This window comes from Urocampus carinirostris, chromosome 13 (genome assembly GCF_059441175.1).
Source record: "Urocampus carinirostris isolate Australia breed hairy pipefish chromosome 13, RoL_Ucar_1.0, whole genome shotgun sequence".
Taxonomy (NCBI): Eukaryota; Metazoa; Chordata; class Actinopteri; order Syngnathiformes; family Syngnathidae; genus Urocampus; species Urocampus carinirostris.
The window spans coordinates 25,107,341-25,131,457 of record NC_142361.1 but is presented as its reverse complement, the minus strand read 5'-3'; the positions used below and the strand labels follow the sequence as shown (position 1 = coordinate 25,131,457).

General features: G+C 38.3%; 2 protein-coding genes across 6 annotated transcripts in view; one reads left to right on the top strand and one right to left on the bottom strand.

Moving 5' to 3' along the window:
• Positions 1–8,371, top strand: part of adgrb3 (adhesion G protein-coupled receptor B3) — a 224,991-nt gene extending 216,620 nt beyond the window's left edge. For all 5 annotated transcript variants that reach the window (XM_088351661.1, XM_088351660.1, XM_088351659.1 and 2 more), the window contains one exon: positions 7,630–8,371. In XM_088351661.1, coding sequence (XP_088207787.1) covers positions 7,630–7,818 — 189 coding nt within the window. In that variant the 3' untranslated portion in view covers positions 7,819–8,371. The remainder of the gene's footprint in view (positions 1–7,629) is intronic.
• Positions 8,372–16,047: 7,676 nt separating this feature from the next.
• lmbrd1 (LMBR1 domain containing 1) overlaps positions 16,048–24,117 on the bottom strand; it is a 71,652-nt gene continuing 63,582 nt past the window's right edge. Inside the window, exons 15-16 of the mRNA XM_088351529.1 lie at positions 19,554–19,645; positions 16,048–16,912 (exon numbers count right to left, since the gene is read on the bottom strand). Of these exons, the coding sequence (XP_088207655.1) occupies positions 16,802–16,912; positions 19,554–19,645 (203 nt within the window). The 3' untranslated portion in view covers positions 16,048–16,801. The remainder of the gene's footprint in view (positions 16,913–19,553; positions 19,646–24,117) is intronic.

Genomic DNA, 24,117 nt, shown 5'->3' with positions numbered 1-24,117 from the left:
TAAAATAATAAAATAAACATGTAGAATACAAAAATGCCCAATATAACGTTTTGCAGGGGTGGCGAACACGTTTGACACAAAGAGCCGAATTTTTTAACTGTGAGAGTCAAAGAGCCACACCACGCACTGACCTGCCATGACAGACAGACACACGCACAATTAAAAACATTATATCCCATAACACTATTTCCGTTTCGCTTAGCATTTTGCCATTTTGACCACGTTGGGAACAGTCTGCACGCTCATGAAATGCTTACTTAATTTCCCCGCATTAGACGTAACCTACGCAGATGATTGGCAGTCAGCATAAAAACAACAAATCTGCCAAATTAATTTACAAATTATTATTTATTATTAACTCTGATGGATTCAAGTGTGTTTTAAGAGGGGGACAAAAACTAAACATGAAATGAGGCAAAGAGCCACAGTATATAGAAAATATGATGAGGCAACGAGCCGCATTTTGATTGGCCAAGAGCCGCGTGTTTGCCACCCCTGCTACAGCGTATTTCAATAGTGCTACGAAAAATACACACTGTAATAAAAATAGGGTAATATGCAAATGTGGGGTTTAATGTGGGCTTTTACTCTCCCGGGTGGAGTTAAAGACCCTCATGGCATGAGGAAGAAATGATCTCCTCAGTCTGTCCGTGGAACAAGACTGTGACAGCAGTCTGTCGCTGAAGCTGCTCTTCTGTTTGGAGATGATGAATGATGAATTGTCCATGATTGACCGCAGCTTTTTCAGTGCCTGTCTCTCAGCTACAGTTGTCAGGCTGTCCAGCTCTGTGCCCACAACAGAGCTCGCCTTCCTCACCAGTTTAGATATTGCTATGTGCACTATATTACTGATGTATAAATATTGCAGAAAGTAGATATTATTATTGTAGAATAAAATAGAATATTCCTTTTTTGTCATTGTTACAAAATGGGTTGAACAAATTGTAACAACGAAATTGGACGTGGCACTCCGGGTTCACATTTAACAGTGAGGATAAAATAAAATAAAGAAGATAAGGGAACAAAGAAGATAAGGTTATAATTTGAACAATACAGTTGAACTTCGGTTCTCGACAATAATCCGTTCCAGAACCCTGTTCAAAAACCGATTTGTTCGATCACCGAAATCATTTTTCCCATTAAAAATAATGTAAATCGTTTTAATCCGTTCCAACACCCTAAATGTTTACCTTGAATTTTTAACGTAAACATAAAGCTAACCCAGGCTAATCGTACGTTCGCGTTATCGTAATCTTCCGTACGAAAGATTACGCTAACATGAACGTGTAAAAATAAATAAAATCAGGTCGTTTACACGTCATTTAGCACCACAAGTGGTGAGCGCTTCATTGGATAGGGGGCTCCGTTCCAACACCCTGAATGTTTACCTTGAATGTTCAACGTAAACATAAAGCTAACCCAGGCTAATCGTACGTTCGCGTTATCGTAATCTTCCGTACGAAAGATTATGCTAACATGAACGTGTAAAAATGAAAAAAAGGATAAAGAAAATAAATATGAATAGGATTTCTTACCTTTGTGGTGGTCAGCAGAAGGCGCAGGCAAGATCAGCAATAGTTGTACGCACTACTTTTCTTTTTTCACCTGTAGCAACTTTGCTCCTTGCACTGACTTTCTTCAGAGGCATAATTAGGGGCTAAAACACTTGGTACACCTAGATTAAAAGCGAAAGCAAAACGAACCATGTCCGCATAACAGTCGGTCACGAAAAGAGCGATCTACACCCGTACGCCGCTCTGCATCGCACCCTAGCGTACGCACTCACGCATTACCGGCGTTCGAACTCCGATTTTTTGACCGAACAGCGAAGCAAGAATTTCTCGAAATTTTTGGTCGGACTTTGATTCGTTCGAACTAAGGCGTTCGAAAACCGAGGTTCCACTGTACAAAGGAACAAAGAAGATAGATTGTTGTGTCCATGATCTGAAAATACGTCATATGCAATACTTCATGTCACACATACCTTAAGAAAAATTCGTCACTCATTCTTATCAAGTGGCATTTTAAGAGCCAGATATATTTGTATCGATAATGAATAAAATGATATACAATCGCGCATCACTCGTTGGAACATAAAATAAACGTTCAAAAAAATAAACCCCTTTCAACCATTGCGGTGTCCCCTTTACTAGAAGAAGTCTTAAATTTGGTTATAAAAGTTCTGAATTTAGCACAAGAAATAAACAGCCGAATGGATCTTAGGTCAGCTCGTTAATTTTAAAACAGCGTTCGTGCTTCTGTCAAGGTAAACTCCTTCAAAAAGTCCACCTTGGAAAAATGCGCCAAGCTTTTACAGGCTCTTGTACCGCAATCATAAACCTTCGGATCTGAATAAACCTTCAGATATAGAAAAAAGAAAAATGGAATCAGACATGGGGCGATTCACATGGTTACGCATCCGATATTCCACGCGAGGGCTGCGAGGCGGACGTCTAAATCAGCGCCCGACGACAAAGACGCGGCGCTAAATCACAAATCCAGCATGCGGGCGCACGGGCCATTAAATAGAAGATTGTGTGGGCTTCTAAATAGACTTTGCGCCGTTATGACTTCTATTATACAACGCTCAGTAAAACGGAGAGACGTTTGTTGGGATCTTCAATACGCCGTCACCTTTACCCATTCAAACATTATTGACAAAATGCTATATAGTAAGTACTATTTAAACGCAATGTATGATTGAGTAATGCTATAAAGCAGGGGTGTCGAACGGGCAGCCCGCGGGCCGAATTAGGCCCGCTAAGGGATTGAATCCGACCTGCGAGACGACGCTGAGGGAAGCGCAAGAGAAAATTGAGCTAGGGGTTGATATGTGTCCGCTTGATGTTGCCAAAGTCAGGTGCCTCTCACAAATGCTGTAATTGTATTTCTTTCTTTCTCTCTCTCTCTCACTTTCAATCTCTTTCTGTCTCTCTTTCTCTTTCTTCGTTCCTTTTTGTCTCCAACGATCTGTCTTTATTTTGCTCTCCCTTTATTCCTTTTCTCTCTCTCTCTCTCTCTCTCTCTCTCTTTCTCTCACTTTCTCTCTCTCTCGCGCTTTTTCTCTCTCACTTTTCCCTTCTCTCTCTCTCTCGCTTTCCCTTTCTCTCCCTCTCTCTCGCTTTCCCCTTCTCTCTCTCTCTCTCTCTCTCTCTCTCGCTTTCCCCTTATCTCTCTCTCTCTCTCTCACTTACCCCTTCTCTCACTATTTCTCTTTTTATATCTTATTTCTTTCTTTTTCTTTCTCTCTAATGTACAAGTCCAGCCCCCAAGAGAATGTTTGTTCTATCGTGTGGCCCCAGAGTTAAAATTACCTTGACACACCTGGCTTAAACTCTTGGGATTCAAGATACTGTATTTCAAAATCAAATCATTACAGACCCATGACGATCAGTCTGAAACATGATACCCCAAAACTATAAAGCGAGGTGACTCACCATTATGACCCCTGGCAGTCTTCAACTTCTTTGAATGTCTGCGAAAATGGCTTTGTTACATCAAGGACCGTCCAATGAATCCAACAGTGTCAAATATTTATTCCAAAACACACGATAATGCAGACAGACAAATAGAAATCCGCCTAAAAGCGTCTCTGCTTCATTTGGATTTTGCTTCTTGTTATCGGTTCGTTTCACCACATTATTTCAGTTTACAAATAAAACCTCGTAAAATAATTCCCAATATGGTAGTTAGCGCTCCCCTTTCGATTGACACCTTTTCTGTGATGAGGGTCTGTTCTTGCTAGTTTGATTCATGCACAGAGAGCACAGTTACATTAAACTTCCTCGACACATGTATTCCACCTGTCTCACTCTTAATTTTACTCCTGGCAAAAAAATGCATGCATTAGCTGCATCGTTGCATAAGCCGCAGGGTTGAAAGCTAGGGGAAAAAAATATTGCTTAAAGTCAAAATTTTAAAGAAATTGATCATGGCGATTTAAAATGATTCAAAAACAAGCAGCTTAAATCATTCACTTCTGGGACAATAAACCACGAATGATGTTCAAATAATTGCTATCCATACTTTGGATTTAGAATCAAAGGGCGCCAGCCTTAGTTCCGGTTGCTCGCTTTCTTCCTCCATTTTCCACTTCCGTTTGCTTTCCTGCATTTAAGTACAGGATATGGCGTCACAAAAATCGATTCCGGTGAGAAAGTTGGATTTTGAAAATCGGCAAAAATAAAATCACTACATACACAAAAATAAAAAATTTCCCACTTCTAATGGGCACGCTGTTTTGTTGATGTTGTATGGTGGGGAAAATGCTGTAAAAAAACATTCGTAAAAACATATTCCAAATTGTAACATGAACATATCATATCAGGGTTCCCATGGATCCTTGAAAAGTCTTAAAAGACATTGAATTATTTTATCTAAAAATAAGGCCTTAAAAACATTAAAATATCTAAAATCCAAATTTCAAAAGTCTTACAAATGTCAACACATTAATAGGATTTGTTTAAAATAAAGAGGTTTAGTACGATTTATTAATCTTATTTCTTCAAATAATTCTTCGGTTTACTTTTGTTGCAATAGCACGTGAGCACAATAGCGGAACTATCAAAACGGCGATGTTGTTTCAGTCGGGGCTTTTAGAGCGGACGCATGTCTTCGGTCTAGTCACAATACACATAGACACATTGGACAAAGACGATGACCTTGAACTATGAAAATTTGTACTTTTCATAAGAAGAAGCTAAAAGTTGTGCCAGGTAATATGTACGAGAAAGCATGTGTATTGCGCAAGTAACATTTGTGTTTATTTCGTGTGTTTCAATGGTGTGTGTTTTGTCGACTAGGTCTTAAAACTTGATTTCAAAAGGCATTAAAAAGTCTTGAATTTAACTTGCCTTGAGCTGTAGAAACCTTGGGTTGGGAAAACGCCACAACGAGGGGCCACAAAAACATCGATTGTGCCATACCTGTCGCGCTCCAGGGCTCCAAGCCCTTACAAACTGTCGTAGTTTCCCTTACAAAATCATCTTACACATTATTTTTTTTCCAAACGTGTTTATTTATGTAGTTTAACACGTTATATTGTACATGTGTTTCGTTATATCATATATATTGTTAATTAACATGTTGTTGTGAGATACTGAATGAGGTTTATTATATAAAAAAGTTTTAAAAATGAAGTCGCTTGGATGTTAACTGTAGAAGGAAAATATACATGCAAATATAATTAAAAAAAATTATAAATTTTCTTATTCAAATTATTAATTTATTTTCTGCATTAAATTATTATACTGATTAAAGGGATACCCACAAACCTGTCTTTTTTCATTTTCTCCTTTTATACGTCCTTTTTCTTAACTTCTTTATACAACAATAATGATTCGTAATAAAATCAAAGCAAGTGAGCCGTTTGAGAGGCTCTCTTTAATGAGTAGAGCCGAAAAAAAAACGGTTCTCTAAAAAGGGACGGACTTCCTTTCACTACACAACTACCACATGAAATCCGATGTTTTTTAAGACCACATGTATTTCAAATTTACTCAATCAACCCTGCCTGTTGTTTTCAGATCAGAATGACTTACGGCGTTTTAATTCAGGTTCGGCCTTTGCGACTTGATGATTGTATCGATTCGTTTGCAACGAAAAAAACGATACCGAGATAGAGGCTACCGCGGCAAACTCGTTTGACGTGATTGATTTGCAGTTTTGACAAATTTGCGTTTTTCCGTACAGATTTCCTTGTACTTCGTACACGTCTTAAAATGCTTAATAAACATACTTTGTATGGAAAAAACGTACAGGTTGACAGGTATGTATACCACATGATAACATGAAAATCCTGTAAGCTACCGACGCCGTAACCCAAGGGTCTACTGTATTAATGTAATTATACACTACGAGTTATTACAGTGCACCACACGGTGGACGGTCATCAGTACTAGCCGTGATCTGACAAAACTCTAAAGTTGAACAACGTTTTAGTGAGAACAACCTCCCCCCCATTTTACTGATATGTGGATTCAGAGGGTGAGACAAACTCACGGCCCGCGGGCCACATCCAGCCCGGCGTACAATTATATCCGGCCCGTGAAATCATTTTATATGCATCTACTATAATGGCCCGGGTCTATGAAACGCTAATAACTTTCAAACTATACTCGGATGCTAAAAACCACAATGGCCGAGAAAATAAGGTTAACTGACATTGCCGGTAAACCCGTGTGTCTTATTTGTGGAGCTTTTGTGGCCGTAATCAAGGAATTTAATGTAAAATGGCACTACAAGACAAAACTTCAGAGTAAGCTGAAAAACTTGAATCCAGAGAAAAGATAAAGAAAGTTAGGAGATATTTTTATGGAGAGCAACGATTTTTAGTTCATTTCATGTTTAAGTTTGTTTACTCTAGAATACTATTCCTGACCAGTGTTCCCACTAGGGCGCGCATGTGCGCAATTGCGCACTGCTCGCACATTCTCAGCGCACAAGAAAATCTAGCCAGCGCACAAAAATCAGGGCTCAAAATTACTAATTAAGAAGTGACTTAAGTCAAAGTTACAGTGCATGTAGGTAAAAATACACGGGTTCCCCTGATGTTGTGTCCTAAATGCGGTATTTAGAAGTCGAGTCAAAGTAGAACAAAGTTGAGTAAAGTTAGTAGAGTTTATTGAGAACCGGCTTCTTCGGCTCGGCTCGCTAAAAGGAACCAGCTCTTTCGGGTCCTAAACGGCTCTTCAGGTTGTTTTTGCTTCTTTAATCCCAACATGACCAAATATTATGTAAAATTATGCACAACATGACTTAAAGGAAGGGGGAAATAGAACAAAAAAGAAAAAAATACCAACATGAAAAAGTAGTGAAAGGCTGAGAAAAAAGGAAGAGAAAAAAAGGAAAAATTTAGAAAAAAGCCAGAAAAAAAATAAAAGAAAGACATTTAGGAAAAAAGTAAATAGAGAACAAAAAGAAAAAAGTAACAGCTCGGAAAGAATAAACACAATGAGATTTTTTTTTTTAAAGGAATTTCAAAAAAAGTAGAAAAAAACACGGAAAAAAGAAGAGAAAGTTTGTGTTGCATTCAAATAATTTCCAATTATATCAAGTGAATCTTGTTGCCAACATTGTACTTCCACTAAAAAATGTGATTAAGTACAGTTCTGTATCTTACAACCGACTAAATAAGCCCCCAAAAATGTTAATATTATGCAACAAAATATATCAATAAAAAGAAATGGATATCTTGTGAAAGAATTTTAAGAAACGTCATTTGTAGGCCGTACAACCTTTGCAATAGTACATGAGTCAACCTATTCGAAAGAGAAAAATAATTTTGCATTGCCGGAAACTCAGCAAAATGGCAAGTTTTGGACATGTTTGATAATGACTTAGTTGCCACACTCGGGATTGCTGTTGCTCACTGTCGTTTCAAGCGCTGCTCACCGACTTTGTGTGAACGCTCAGACCCGCGGAAAATTACAGGGAACATTGTTCCTGACTGTGTTAAATTCATATTTATTTACGTTTTTAGAATTAAAGCAAGTTTTAGTGTATTCAATAAATATTGATCCTGTTTGGCCCGCAACCAAAGGTGTGATTTGAGTTCTGGCCTTCTGTATAATTGAGTTTGACACCCCTGCCCTACCCTATGCTGACCGCCTACTTTCCCGGTCTTCACAGGACAAGACTTTGCCAAACAAGAACCCCTGGGAGAGTTACAACCCGGCGTGCGAGTACCAGAATTACGCCACTATGAATGTACTAGACTCTAACGCTAAAGAATCGCTGGAAATGACGGCGGCCGAGTGGGAAAAGTGCGTCAACCTCCCCTTGGACGTCCAGGAGGGCGATTTCCAAACCGAGGTTTGAAAACAAAAGCCCCCGGAGGGAAAAAAACGCAAAAATCAAAACGGTGACAGAAAGAGGAACAATGTATTTTTGCACCGAATAAAGCCGCAGACTTTTCTCGCAGTTGACGTCGGGAACATGGGAGCGAGGCAGGGACTAAATGTGCCAATACCTGACTGACCAGAGCGACCGGACCGGAGGAACTTTTCGAAAGGTACAAAAAAGGGAAAAGGAAAAACCATCAGTGTTACTTTTTTTCTATTCTCACTCGTGTACTTAGTGCGGGGGCGGTCGGGTGTACAATATCTACCATCACCTGTTTCCAATTGCCGTATTTTCCGCACTATAAGGCGCGCCGGATTAGAAGGCGCACCCCCAAAATATAGTCTTTTTTAGTCTATTTTTAATACATAAGGCGCACTCGACTATAAGGCGCATTGAATTAAACCTACACTAAGAGCTACCGTATTCATAACACGTACAGTATATAAAAGTGCAATGATTGACTGTTCAAATAACAAAGGGCAATACGTTGTATGCAATAGGAATTGAACCTGGGTCACGGCAGTGAGAGCGGTGATGCGTTCCATGCAAAATATTTTGAAAAGTGCAAATAATGAAAAAAATGTAAAGTATTAATCTTTAAAAGTATACATAAATAAAATACTTCGATTGCAACGACTGTTTTAAAAAAAGAGGGTCTACCCCAAAAAGAAGCAATGCAAAATACAAATACTGTATAACTATTTCAATGAGACAGCTAAAAAAATAAGTAGTGCAAATAAAGTGTACACACAATTGGATTGAATTTGAAAGTTATTATGTTTGTATAATTTTAGGACCCACTAACAACAAACAGCTATTGTTAAACTGGCAAGACTGTATTGTTCTAATCCTAGTACTTGATCAGTATGGATCAATATTTGGATCAATGTGCCCACCCTTACTTTTTGTATGTAACACTGGTGCTCTAGTGGTTAACTGTCGGCAGTGTCTGGCACCATGAGTAGAGATAAAATAGATTGCCTTTTCGTATGTCATCTGTAACTCTAGTGCCGGCCTACCACCAAGACCTCAGTTCGATGCCTGTTGCATACAATGTTTAGCCATTTTGCTCTGCAATGTTTTTCAATTGATCAAATCCAATAGTTTACCGCAAAACCTCGTATAATAACGCACAGGAAAAATTCAGTTTACGTTTCCTACTTTCACCACTTTCACATTTCTGACCAATTTAGGGTTTTTGGGTGCGCCGCGTCGTCCGGAAAATACGGTATCTTTTAGTAAAAGTGGGCGGAGTCGAGAAAGGTAAACCTCACGTGGTCCCGGGACTTCGGGAGTACAATGTATATATTTATGCAGGTTTTTAAAAACGTTTATAACGAGTCAGTTCGGCCAGCTTTTTGCTTTCTAGTGAAGAAACCTGGGAAGCAAAGAGTATCTTTTTGTGTTATATTAAAAAAAAAAAAAGAATGTTTTTGTCCCGTTCTTCATTGCTTTCAACGCAATAAAGATAATAATCACTTTTATAGAAATAATATATTTCACAAGTTTAATACTCGGCTTGAAGGATGCCCCTCCCCCACCCCTCGGTAAGCTCCTCCCTCCCATCCGCAGCCCTGTATAAAATATTTAAAAAAAAAAGATAAAAACAAAATGTCGTACGGTGTAAATAAACTTTTGTCTACATATGTTTTAATGGTGCCAATTTATTTTAACGACGAGAAAAAGGGGAAAATCGCGTCGAGCTTAAAAAAAGTTCTAGCCAAAATGTTTGAAAAGGAATGTAAATAAAAGAGGAAATATGTTCGTACTGCTTCAGGTGGCGTGCAGTTTGTTTGTCTGGTGTTCTTCTTGGATCTGGCTCGGAACCCTTTTCATTTTTGTCCCAGTGTGTAATATAAAGGGACCCCGAGTGTCAAAATACTTCATTCATTGAAATGAAACACTTTTGATTCAAGTAATAAGCAAAACAGATATGCTAGCTCATCAGCATGAATTTTGCTAGGTAATACTAGTACACATGTTAACTTGTTTGGTTGCCATCTTGATACTACAGAAGCATTTTGCGTAGTTTGCTTGTTGTAGTGCTATCAGTACTTTACCCACAAAGCTGAGCTCCAAATATGTTCGTCCATGATTTAGACATTTAGTTTTTTTTTCTCAAGTTTCCTTCTCTAGCAACTCACGTTAGCCACTGGGCTGCAAGTAAGAGCTCGCCACTAACCGCTACTGCTCCTGCTTCCTCCTTCAGTGTCACTCACCTTCCAGAACTAGTTATGCAAGACGTCAGAGTCCCATGATCAGTTAGCTTTTGATTTTTTTTCTCTGTTTCTTTCTCTAGCCACTTATTTAAGCTACTTGGCTACAGGCTGTTGAACGCTGCTAGAGTTAGCTGCTTTTACTTTGTCCTTCAGTGCCACCTTCAACGGCTGCTCTTACAAGTCATCATCGTAGAGTCCCATGATTCAGGCATCTTTGAATTATTTTTCCCACTGTTTCCTTGTCTAGCCACTCAAGTTACTTACAAACACTTGGCTGCAGGCTATGGCTCGTCGCGAGCAGCTATTGTTATTGTTGGCTGTTCCATGTAAATTAACTTTACTTTAGCCTTCTGTGATACTTTTACAGTGGCCATGCGATTCAGGCGTCTCACACTTTACCCCACTGTTTCCTTCTCTAGCCACTCATGTTATCTACTTCTGCTTCAATCTTCAGTTTCGTTTGTCAACGACAGCTGATCATGCATGCTTATGTCGTAGAGTCCTGTGATTTTGGACAACCTTCAAATCAATCTACCTCTCTGTCTCTTCTTCTGTGTTGGCAAACCACGCTCACTGTTCTACGAGGCCACCAACAACCCTTTTGAGTGGTTTGCGAGTCGGGTGGGGGGGTTTGATAACCGAATAAGCTTTTTTGTTTGTTTCCTTCTCTAGCCACTTAACTGGCGGCTATGGCTCAGTGCTAGCATTTATTGTTACTGTTAGCTGCCCCGTGTAAGTAAAGCTAACTTCGTCCTACAGTGTCACTTGTCTTCCACAGCAGAGTTGTGCGATTCAGCTGGCACTACGGTTTCCTTCTTTAGCCACTTCGCGAGAGGTAATGATTCACTATTAGCTACTATTCTTAACTTCTCCCTTCAAATAAAGCTTGCTTTGTCTTTTTGTGTCACTCGCCTTCCACAGCTGCTAATGCAAATTCTGTGATTTAAGCATCTCCTGCTTCTCTTCGACTCTTTTTCACTGTTTTCTTCTCTGGCCACTCATCGCTGAGTATTGTGATTCAGGGTCCCGACGCTTGACACATTTTGGAAGCTTCATCCCTGCTAGCTGCTTAAGTCAGCTACTTACAATAGCCCTTTTCATAGTTAAAGGTTCCAATCCATAGTGACATCTTCAGCTCCATTGTAATCTACAACAACCCCTAGTAGTGAAAAATTACACACCGTCACTTTAAGTTTGACCTATTTGAGGTGATTATATCAATGACTTGGATGTTTTTTGGTAATATTGGAAATACTGGTGATTGGGTTGCTTCTCCCACTAGCCACACTAATTGGCCACTTAGTGAAGAACTGACCAACTCTAGATATTTGCACTTTTCAGCTGCTCCGGGTGCATACAGCTTGCTGTCTTTTTGTTGTTTCTCTTCCGGCTACCCTAGTCTTTTTTTGAATGAACACACTTCAGTGACATTGAGAGTGAATTGTTTTACACACTGTCACTTTAACAAACAGAACACTAATATTTTAGTTTTACACTCACAACCGGAACTAGATTAGGATTCCAGTCAACTCGACTAGATTGTCATTTCTTCCCGTCGATGTTTTGTAGTGTCAAGTTTACAGCCGTGTTTAATAAGTTCATCGGGTTTATCGTATTCCCCGTTTGGAGTGGAACACGCTCACGAGGTAAGTGGACCTCCTTTTACCGACACAAGGTTTTCATTTTAAAGGTTTCAACGCTGGCGTTTTGAGCTAAAAGGGAAACCAAATTTCAAGCTAATTACTAAGAAAAAAATGGGCGATGATCAAAATGTTAATGTGATGTGGGCTTTTCGGAAGGTTCTGGGGAAAAATGTCCCTATTTGGGCAGTTATTTTCCACAAACCCATCCACTTGACTCAATAGAAACATTATCTTAGTAGTTTTTCATTTTGAAAACTGAATTTAAAAAAGCTTTTTTTTTTGTGTAACAGTACTTTTGTGATGCCGATGCAACAGGAAGTGAATGTAGAAAACTGAAGCAACTCTTTCCCAATAAAATGACTATGACCGTGTGCTGTCGCAGAAGGAAGCAGAAAGCTTGAAGCTACCCTTACACAATAAGAGCTTTCATAAATGTATCACTATTTTGTGTCATTCTTGCAGAATTTTACAGTTTTTATAATAGAAAATCAATTTTTGGGGTGTAGTGATTTGAAAAAATGTTTGAACAAAATTTGTGAGCGTTACCTGGTGGAATCCCTGCTAAGAATGAGGAAATTGGAAGCAACCCTTTCACAATAAGGCTTATACAAATTCTATTACTTAACAATCACAACACATTTGCACAATATCTTCTAGTTTTTTTATACATTCAACCCTGTTTAAAGTTGTTTTCGAGAAACGTAAAACAAAAGCTCCTTCACAATAAAATATTTTATAAATTGTGTGTAATAAACCCCAAAATGTTTTAATTTTAACGATATGTTCCAGTTTTTACGTAATACAGTACAACACATTTTGTGCCAGTTTCTGAACAGAATATGCATTTTGTTTTAAAACAAAACACATGAGCGTTAGTTTGTGTGACTTTTACTTTGGTTATTACACAGTTAAAGGAAGCTGCCTTTGCATAATCATTTACAAAATTCTATTACCATGTGATAAACGTTTTCGATAATTTTTTTTTAGCTGTTTTTAAACAGATTATTTGGGTGGGTTTGACAACAAAAGCAACCCTTTCACAATAAAAGCATTTAAGAATTCAATTTCCCTGTGGTAACTTAAAATATTTCCTTTTTAAAAAAAAAAAGGTGAGAACAGTGTGGAGGCAATATGTTACGGTACACTGGATTAAGCCTGGATATATTTATTTTGGCTAGTCAAGCCTCAAGCTAATATAGCAGAGTACATTTATATATTTCCCTTTAAAAATCTCAAAATATAACTATAATTAACAAAACCCCTGGCAACAAAAGTGAGTGTAACCCAAATACTACACCCGTACATGTCCAAACAAAGCACTGTTTGTCATTTTTCCTCTGAAGATACCATGTGACTTGTTACTCTTACTAGTCCTGAGCTATAACTAAGTCGCACGTGTGTTCAGTGTGATGTACACTCTGTCATACAGGTTACTGAAAGTCCCAAGATGGCACACCATGGCAAGGAACTCTCTGGGGACATTCAAAAATAAATTGTGGCACTACTTAAAGCTTACCGCTGCAGTCCAGTGGCCTAGATCCTCCAGCGTTTTAGTCACTGAAGATCTCTCAAAGGGCTTTACAATGTGCTTCACTTACCCATTCACACACACAACCACACACCGATAGCGGCGTCAGCCAAGCAAGGCAACTACTTACTTCTCAAAGGCATCATCAGTGTTTTGCATAAGGACACTTCGACATATAACACGGAGAAGCTGGGTAATCGAACTCGCGACCCCTTGATCGTGCGCTTTACCTCCTGAGCACATGATCTTACCCTCTGTCATGCTAACCTCACACAACATTCAAACCCAGAACCTCTGAACTGTGAGGCATATCTCGTAACACCTCCTCACAGTGCCATTTGATTGTTGCCACGGAAACGACATACCCGGGTACATCTTATTCCGAAATGTGCGTCGTCCTTTTATTCCGGGAGGAATTTGCGTAAAAGATGACGTCGGAAGGAAAAGATTAAACGAGAGCTCTGCCTTATTTATACATTCCTTTTCTTTTTCTTGCTAGCAGCTTATTTCGTTTATTAGCAACGCGGAGGCGGCGCATATCCCATAATAAGCGGCCCTCGCACAATACTCGCTGACAAGGTGCGTAGGCCGCTAACTCTAATTGAAACGAGCTCCGCAAATGTCATGCTAATCCCCCTCAGGCTAATGCTAAGTGTTGGAGTAATCCGAGGGTGAATGTATGCTAACTGTCATTTATGTTTAAAATGTAACTACGTCGAGAAGAAAGCTAAAAATAAATACAGATGAAGTATAGAGGATGTTTTAGGAACGGGAAGTCCTCATCTTTGATACCTGTCCTAGTTTTAAGCTAGCAAACCATTTCTTAATGAGAGACTTAGCATCTGCTGAAAACTAGCATTGTTTCCGTATTGAAAATGAGTATTTTTCACGCCAAAAACGTACAGGAAGTCCTTGGTTCACAATCTAGTTCCATTAAGCTAGCAACGTAACCTGAATTTACAAGTATTTCAGTAAAAAAACACAAATAGTTCATATAAAAGATAGACGTACAACATACCTGCGTATCTTTATGGTAAGTTTTTAGCATATTAGCATCTTTTTAGCTGAGAACTAGCATGTTCAAAGACAAAAACATACAGGAAGTGCTCAATTTTAGAATGACTTCTCTTAAGATAGCAACAAATATATTATATGCTAAGCCACTAGCATCTTCTTTGCTGAAAACTAATGTCTTCCATGTTGAAATCAAGAAATCTTGTATGACAAATCCTACAAGTCCTTGATTCACGAACATTTTCCGTATTCATGATAGTAAAACACGCGTACATTCAGTATTTGAGTAAAAAAAGAGGTTAAAATAGTTCATATAAAAGGATAGACATACAACATACCCGTGTATCTTTATGCTAAGCTTTTAGCATATTAGCATCATCTTCGTAGCTGAAAACTAGCCTGTTCTATGACAAAAACATCCACAAAGTGCTAAATTTTAGAACTAGTTTCGTTCTTATACTAGCAACGAAACCAGAATCCACGTACAAATCCTTGATTTACGAATATTTTAGTCAAACACATACCTATGTATATCTATTACAACAACATACCTGCGTATCTTTATGGTAAGCTTTTAGCATATTAGCATTGTCTTCTTAGCTGAAAACTAGCATGTTTGATGACAAAAACAATACAGGAAGTGCTTAATTTTAGAACGAGTTCGGTTCTTAAGCTAGGAACTAAACCAGAATCCACGTATAAGTCCTTAATTTACGAATATTTTAGTAAAACACACATACATATGCAAGTATTTGAATAAAAAAAGAAGTTATAATAGTTCATATAAAAGATAGACGTACCTGTGTATCTTTATGCTAAGCTTTTAGCATATTAGCATTGTCTTCTTAGCTGAAAACTAGCATGTTCTATGACAAAAACATACAGGAAGTGCTCAATTTTAGAATGAGTACTTTTCTTAAGCTAGGAACTAAACCAAAATCCACGTACAAGTCCTTAATTTACGAATATTTTAGTAAAAAACACATACACATACAAGTATTTGAATAAAAAAGAAGTTAAAATAGTTCATATAAAAGATAGACATACCCTTTGTATCTTTACGCTAAGCTTTTAGCATATTAGCATCGTCTTAGCTGACAACTAGCATGTTTTATGACAAAAACATACAGGAAGTGCTCAATTTTAGAACGAGTTCCGTTCTTAAGCTAGCAACGAAAGCAAAAATCATCGTACAAGTCCTTGATTTACGAATATTTTAGTACAGCACACATACACTTCCAAGTATTTGAGGAAAAAAAAGAAGCTAAAAGATAGATTTAAAGTATACCTATTCATCTTTATTCTAAGTTGTTAGCATCTTAGCATTATCTTCTTTCGTAAAATAGCTGTCTTCTGCATAGTAGCTAGCAAACCACACCCGCATTTACAGGTACAGTATAAATATTTTTAAAAAGGCGTCGAAAAAACGTATAAAATAAAGCATACTTACGTGACATTATGAGAATCATTAGCACAATCGAGTTGGGGGCCGCTGTAGCTGGTGAGGTTGGGCCAAATGGGCTTTTCCACGTAAACAGCGCCGATAAAAACAGTTGTCCACTAGATGTCACTGTCATATGTAGTGCAACCAAAAATGTGTCCAAGGAAGACTACAAACTACAGAGATTAAACATGAACAGAAAACCATTTTCTTTCATTTTTTGGGACAGCTTTTTTTCAAAAAATGACTAAAAGACATAGAAATAAGAAAAAGAAGCAAAAAAGAAAAACAGGAATAAAAAGAAAATTAGTGGAAAAGGGATATTGGGAAAATAAGGAAACAGACAAAAAAGGAAAAATGCAATTTTCTCTCACTTTTCTTTTCATCTTTTATTTTGGTACAATACATTTTCAGATCCGTGGGAAACCAGAAATTATATTAGATTTTTGTGGATCTGGGTTTTTAGCGTTATAAGCAGGATTGAGCATAGGTCATGTACATCATAAATCAAAGACACAATATATTTATGAATAAAACACTAATTGGCTTAAAAAAATGCTAACGTTCGTAGGAAATTCTTGTTTGGTTGTGTAGGGAACATAAACATCAAAGACACACGTTTCAAATCTTTCTTTAAATACAAGTACCATTCAATCGTGGACCACTAATATCGTTAGCACTCGAATGTTGTGCCCATCGTAGCGATAGCCATTCACGAGGCACGGCTCATAGCATCAACGAGTATCTTAAATCGAAAAAAAAAAAGATTTTGACTGAAAAATAATACAGTAAATGAGCATTTCACAAAGTACCTCCGGCTAGTATAACTCGGAAAAATACAGTTTCGAGAGACATGAGGTTACACGAGAAACGTGACGATAGCAAGCTAGCAATGGGATAGCCATATACGATCGTACAAAATTGAAATCGATACAGTGTGTAGAACACGTTATAGTTTTTGGGGGGGGTTCTATACGTTCCGACATGATCGTCGGTCGACTCCGATCGAATAAGTTAGCTCTGAAACGTTTGCTCTCCGGGGTATCGACCGCGAAAACGAATTGTAGCGGGAACTAAAAACTTGCCGGATCGGGGTCCGCGCCAGCACGGGACCTCAGTGCACGTATTCGTCGTCGCTGACGTCGGAATCGTCGGCCTCCACTTCGCCTTCGATCACCGATTTCTTCCCTCGGCAGCAGGAAACTGCCAGGCCCAAGAGGAAAGTCTGAAAGCGGGGAAGGGTGAAAGGAAGCGTTAGCGGCAGCGCGTCGGCTAAAACGGAGAAATCAGGCGTGGGAAATCGATCCAAACCGGGAAACTTGGGCAGGATGGGGCTTTCTGCAAAAACAGCGCTGATACAAACATTTCCCTGTTCTTAAAGGGACAGTGGTTTAGATGTGTCCACTAGATGTCGCCGTCATGTGTAGTGCAACCAAAAACGAGTCAGAGGAAGACGACAAACTACGGAGACTGAGAGTGAGCAAAATGCCGACCTTTCTCTTTTTACTCAGCCTTCCTCAAAGAAAGATAAGACAAGGAACAGATTTATTTTTTAAATAAATAAAAAATAGAGGAAAAATGGGTAGAAAAGGCATAATATGAAAACAGGAATATAAATAAAAGTACAGGAAAAGAAAGGGGGGAAAAAAAGGGAAAAAGAAAATTTGAGAAAAAAAAACATTTTCTAAATTGTTTTTCATTTTTATTCCCATCACATTTTGTCTTTATTTTCTATATTGTCTTACCTCTTTTCTTTTTTAAAGTAATAAGGTCACTTTGAGTCTGCGTATTTTGACTCTGTTGTGTTTTGAGAACTTGTTTTCGGCGTCACAACAGAATATAGCGACATCAAGTGGGAAAATAATACACACTAGCCCTTTGTCTTTTAAGGCAGGAGCCTCAAACTATCATTCTGGGGTCCGCAATTGGCCCCCTGCCACACATTTGAAACACCTAATCCAAACCATTGACAACTAACTAGAATGGGCCCTTAGCTTTCAAACGTCGAGGTCCAATTTGTTCAAGGTGTGAATCATTTCTCCCCATTAGAAACCATTGTAAACTCACTAATCTGTTCTAGCCCATAAGATAAATCCACTTTTTTCAATGAATCGTGCACCGCATTTACGCCTACATTGCATCTTAAAACTGTATATATAAATAATAAAGATAACTATACCAGTCAAAGATAAAAAAAATAACAATTTTAAAACATTTAATATAATGTTTTCCACCTTTCCTTCCCTTATCACTGTCTTTTTGGGATCCATTACTATAAGTGGAAAAAAGGCAATAAAACACAATAAAATAAGATGTGGTCCCTCTCAAACCATGACTGAACAGGAAAAAGACAGGTGGGAGAATGAGGACGTAGACCATTGGGTGGCTATGCCTGTCCTATATATTCTTTTTTTCCTTTTTAATCTTTTAATACCTTAAGAATAAACACTTTTTTTTTTTTACAATTTATGTACTTTCGGCATGACCTTTGATTGCATTTTTTTCCCCTTCTTCGTAATGTACATATTATATTACCCGCCATTTTCTCATAAAAAGATTGTTATCACAACTAAACAATTGTAAAGTAACAAATGACTCAGTTGTCACGTATTAATTGGTAGCTTTTTGGTCCTTACTCAACGTCTTTCCTTCTCTAGTCACACAACCTCCTCTGCATCTGGCACTGTTGTTTTACTCTGCTCTCTGTAGTACTCTAGAATAAAACATTTTGCTACTTTGAGGCACTCAAATAACAACGGTGTCAAGTCCATGATCGCGCCTCACTCTTGTCTGTGCGTCTTCTTAACTCTTCTGGACACCGACAACGTATACTTGTAAGTCTTAAGAGTACTTCTGTTGTGACAGACTCCGATTCTCTGCTTCGTCTTTTGAGGAAATAAAACCGTTTTCATCGGTTTTAACATGACCCTTGCTGCTTGTACCTACAATTTTCAATTCAGTGGAAAGGGAAGCCATGTTTTTTTAAATCGTAAGTCAAGGGGCCCGTTTGGTCCAGGGACGGAAACGTTTGGAAGCTGAGGGCATCACTCCACTTTGAAGCTACATGGTCAATGGTGTGTAGTAGATGGCTAAAAACTAGGGCTCCACCCCGATGGGTCTTACAGGGCCGATACGGATTATTAGTATTAAGAGGCGGCCGATGACCAATATTTGGAGTCGATATTCGTTCGCTGTAAAAGCTCAAAAAATGGCGTAAGACATTTTTAATAATGCAAAAAGAACATTTGTTATAAATTCAGTTCTCAGATATTTTACAGTAAACGAATTATAACTTCAACACAACTAGCACGACTGATCTTTCACTTAAACCAAAAACCAGCAGTGCAGAAAATAAAATTAGGCTTAGCAGTAAAAAAAAATGAAAATAGCTCCTTGATTTTGATCACAATAAATAAATGAATAAATAAACAACCAACATGACTTAAATTAACGTGAAAAATGTCAACGGAGAATTGAAGTGTGAGCACTCCTATTTTTAGAGCCAGATTGGCCAACTAATGTGAACAGCAAATCACTCAGCCTTTCAATCACAAACACACACGCTTGATTGACAAACCAGTGTTATGATAAGAGCTAATATCGCAGACTCCTCCTGAACTTGCTTCTTTAAAACGAGTGAGAGAATAACTCGGCTTCAAAGCAAAGCTCTCGCCTGTTCCTCTTACCCAGTTTTAGATATATTAAATCGACCAGTCCAATTGATAAAAAAGCCGATACCGATATCCGTCAAAATCCAATAATCGTTCGACCGGTACTACAAACATCAATTGTTTATGGGCCGGATTTAAAAAAAAACATTTGATAAGCTTAACCTACTACAGGTTAAGGACAGAAGTACAACTTACCCCGATAAAAGCCCAGTTGCCGAAGTAGTAGATGGTACTGAAGAACCAAAACTTGTGGAGGAAAAGATACGTCCTGGTCACCGTGCACTGGTCTGAAAAAACAATGAAGAGGGAACCATGAAAACGGTGAAAACTAAAAGTAAAACCCCTTGTAACGCGTTTTCTCAGTACAATGCTTACACGCGAGATGGCAATACCATTTAGGGAGAAGTGCAAGTAGATCTTAGAGAAGAGCAAAATCGTGTTGTTGTCACGTTGGATCTGACTTTGAAACGTGTGAGATAAATTAAAGGGTAGAAACGTAACCTTATGGTCTGGGATGATGAAAATGCTTTAGGACAACAGGAAGTTCTCCATTTATCGACAAGTTCTGTTCTTAAGCTGAGGACGAAACCCGAATACTACAAAATGTACAGTCTTTGTGGAAATTTACATGTAAAAAATACTAAAAAAACAAAAAACGTAGCCTTATTTATCACTTAATTCATTCATTCTTAGCATTATTCCAAGTGTTTCTTAGCAAGTAATCTATTCTCCCTAATAATATAATCACCGTATTTTCACGGGTTTTGAGGCGCACCCCCTAAAAATATTTTTTGTGCTATATTTTCCATACATAAGGCGCACCGGACTATAAGGCACTACAATGGGACCGTCAACAAAACAGTCAGACAGTTCAGTCAAACTTATTAACCCCTTAACATTCCGACAGAGAAGCAAATACGTGTCATGTCATTGTGCAGGGAAATGTGCTTTTTTACTGCGCATATGAAAGGAAACACTTTGGATTGAACTGAATTGAATTTAAAAATAGACTCATCACAGAAACATCACGATCAGTCTGAAACAAGATACTGGGAAAATATAAAGCCGGGGTAGCTCACCAAAGTCATCTTGCAGCCATCACATTCAATAATAATACGCAACCATGGTCCTCTTACATCCGTGAGTGGAGTAAATCCAACCGTGTAAAATATTTACACACTCCATAATGCCGACAAATAAAAGAAAACAATTGCTTGTTGCTAGATGTCTGTTTAGCCCCGCAATTACTCTTTACAAAAACAGACTACAGTAGTAAAAATGTTTTCTCCAGGCCATAGAGCAACCTAACTTGTGATTCACATCTTTTTTGACCAATTGCAGGCTTTATTTTGCCCTGCTTTAGCCTATGCGAGCCTGTAAATGCTAAAAAGGATCCGCCTCCTTTACCCCCGAATAACTTTGGCCAATAGTGACCATTTTAAATGATGATTGACACATTGGTAAGGAAATGAAACGCTGGTAACACCACGGACTACTTCGCCTACAGGGAAAAATCGAGTCGGCGGCTGCTTGCCTTAGTTGCGAGACCTTGCCACTCAATCTTGATCCATATATAAGGCGCACTGTATTATAAGCCGCATGGTCAGCTTTTGAAAAAAATAAAGGCTTTTAGGTGCGCCCTATAGTTGTGAAAATACGGGAATGACATTTAAGACTGATGGAAAAACAGAAGTACGCAACCTGGAGAGTAAGTCTGATTTTTTTATTAATCTGACATTTTTCCTTAATATATATAATATAAATATATATATATATTATTAACAAAAACACATGCGTAGAACCAACGCTAAATATTTTCAGGAACAAATCTGGCAATTCTATGATTAATGACATTTAAGACTGGTTCATAGACGGAACAGTACGTCTTCATTTTTACTTTTGTTAACATTTTCCAACCCTAAGAAAAATGTATATTTTATCATTACGTGTAGAAAGGGAGGTAAGTTGTTTTTAGAAAACCCCTTCATCCCTGAAAAACTCTATTGACCAACAAGACTGATGCAGTACTAGTATCACTGACATTTAAGACAAAAAAGACGTTTATTGGTTCTCTCTGTACTTAACAAGCAATTTGAATCAATTAAGTGTTTACCTAGTAAACCTTTTCAGCAATATATGTTAGCAAAATAAATTGAAAATACTGTCAAATAGAAACTATATATATACTCAATGTCACACTCCAGCACAACATACAATAGCAGTGGAAAACATTAATTTAGCAAAGAAGACTTTAAACTTATAACAATTTTTTGGATAAACGTCTTCCAAGTTAGCTTTCTAGACACATTAGCATGTTTCAGCCAATATTTCCAGGTCCTTCGATAACTAAGTAGGGTTTCGTCCAAAGTGGGACAGACTTTTAAGTACAGTATTCCAAAATGTAGCTTCTGCGTTAGCATCTTTTAGCCACAACAACAATTAAAGACGATACCTGACTAAGGTTTTGCTTTTATGAAAACAGGACAGAATTTTAGTTACAGTAATCGTTTAAAAAACAAAAACGATGTAGATCTAGATTAGCTTGCTAGTATCTGTGTTAGCATCCTTTTGCCACCATGCCGATGTAATATTAACAGTCAGAAGAGATCCTAACCGACAAAGGATTTGCTTTCGGACAAAACGGGACAGAATTCTCGTTATTGCAATCATTTTCAACAAAAACTACTGTACATATTCCCAAATTATCTTGCAAGTTGCTGCGTTAGCATGCTTCAACAAAAACGGCGATTTACTATTTCAGTATAATACGATCATGATTTAATCAGATTCTGCTTTTTGTCCAAAACAGGACAGAATTTGAGTAATGGAAATCGTTTTAAACAAAAACTACGTGATCCCCAAGTCGCTTGCTAGTTGCTGTGTTAGCATGGTTTAGCCATGACCACAATTTACTTTTTGCAGACCCCAGAGACAATAAATGATTATTGTTTGCTTTTGTCTGAAATGGGACAGAATTTGAGTTACAGTCATCTTTTTTGTCAATATGTGACTCATGTGAATCATGTTAGCTCCAATTTATTTTCACTATTAATTTTGAGGGAAAAATATGCTTTTTTCAAGTCCTAATAGAAAATGATGGGTCAATAACATATACCAATTATATAAAAGACAATTCTATAAAAATCAGAAAAAAATGATATGGTTTAACGACAAGTAAGATCAACGCAAAACTAGCCGTCTTCTTCTGCTGCGCACATTTGAAATAAAAGAAGCGAGCGGGGAACAAAGCAGCTCTAAAGAAACAGTGACACGAAGAAGACAGAAGCAACCAAGAAACTTTGTACAATCTTTCGCTTTAATGACATCTTTTCTCTGCGAAGTCATAGACGCGCGGCACTCGTTTGATGCGGAGTCGCGCACTCGCTCGAATAAACAAGCTACGTTCGGGACTCTGAACTCGACGTCAACGGAGACGATCGCTTATTCGCTTCGCTGGGAAAACGGGACGGCTTTAATTTACGGCAGATCAGTGCAAACAAATGACGAGGTCCCCATTGTCGCTCTGTGAGATGATTGATTTTTAATTTTCTCCAGAAACAAATGCAGTCGAGAAAAACAATCGAGGAAGTCAAAATTCAAGACGATTAAGCAAAGATGGAATGGGAAGTAATCACATCATGTTTATCAGGCAGTAGAGTGGATTTGGCCCTGCCCACAAAAAAATATATATATATATCGATGTATGTAGCGAATTTGGGGTAGTAAATAAATTATCAATTGACCAATTAAGCTGAAGGGACGAGTTTATTATTTTACTGGACTCGTCTAGCCTTTTTAGAGCACTACATACGGTGGAGAAAATACGTATTTGAACACCCTGCTATTATGCTATTTCTCCCACTTAGAAATCATGGAGGGGTCTAAAATGTTCATCGTAGGTGCATGTCCACTGTCAGAGAGATAAACTAAAAAGAAAAATCCAGAAATCACAATGCACGATTTTTTTAAACGCTTTACTTGTGTGATACAGCTGTAAATAAGCATTTGAACACCTGTGTATCTTCTAGAATTCTGACCCTGAAAGACTGTTAGTCCGCCCATTTGAAGTCCACCTGCACTCCATGTATTATCCTGAATAAGATGTACCTGTTTGAGGTCGTTAGCTGCATAAAGACAGCTGTCCACCCCAGACTTAAACTTGTAACATGGCGAAGACCAAATAACTGTCCAAAGACACTAGAGACAATATTGTTCACCCCCACAAGGCTGGAAAGGGCTACGGAGCAATTACCAAGCAGCTTGGTGAAAAAAGGTCCACTGTTGGAGCAATCATTAGAAAATGGAAGAAGCTAAACATGACGGTCAATCACAATGGGAGTATAGCCCTATGCTAGATATTACCTCATGTGGTCTCAATGATTCTGAGGAAAGTGAGGAATCAGCCCGGAACTACACAACAGCAGTTGGGTCAATGACACGAAAAGAGCTGGGACCACAGTTTCCAAAATTACTGTAGGTAATACACTAAGACGTCATGGTTTGAATTCATGCATGGCACGAAAGGTTACACTGCTGAAATCAGCACATGTCAAGTCCCGTCTTAAGTTTGCATATGACCATTTGGAGTCATGGGAGAAAGTTTTGTGGTCAGATGAGATCAAAATTCCACTTAGCGCGTTTGGAGGAGGAAGAATGAAGAGTACAATCCAAGGAACACCATCCCTACTGTAAAGCATGGGGTGGTAGGATCATACTTTGGGGGTGTTTTTCTGCACATAGGACAGGACGAGTGCACTGC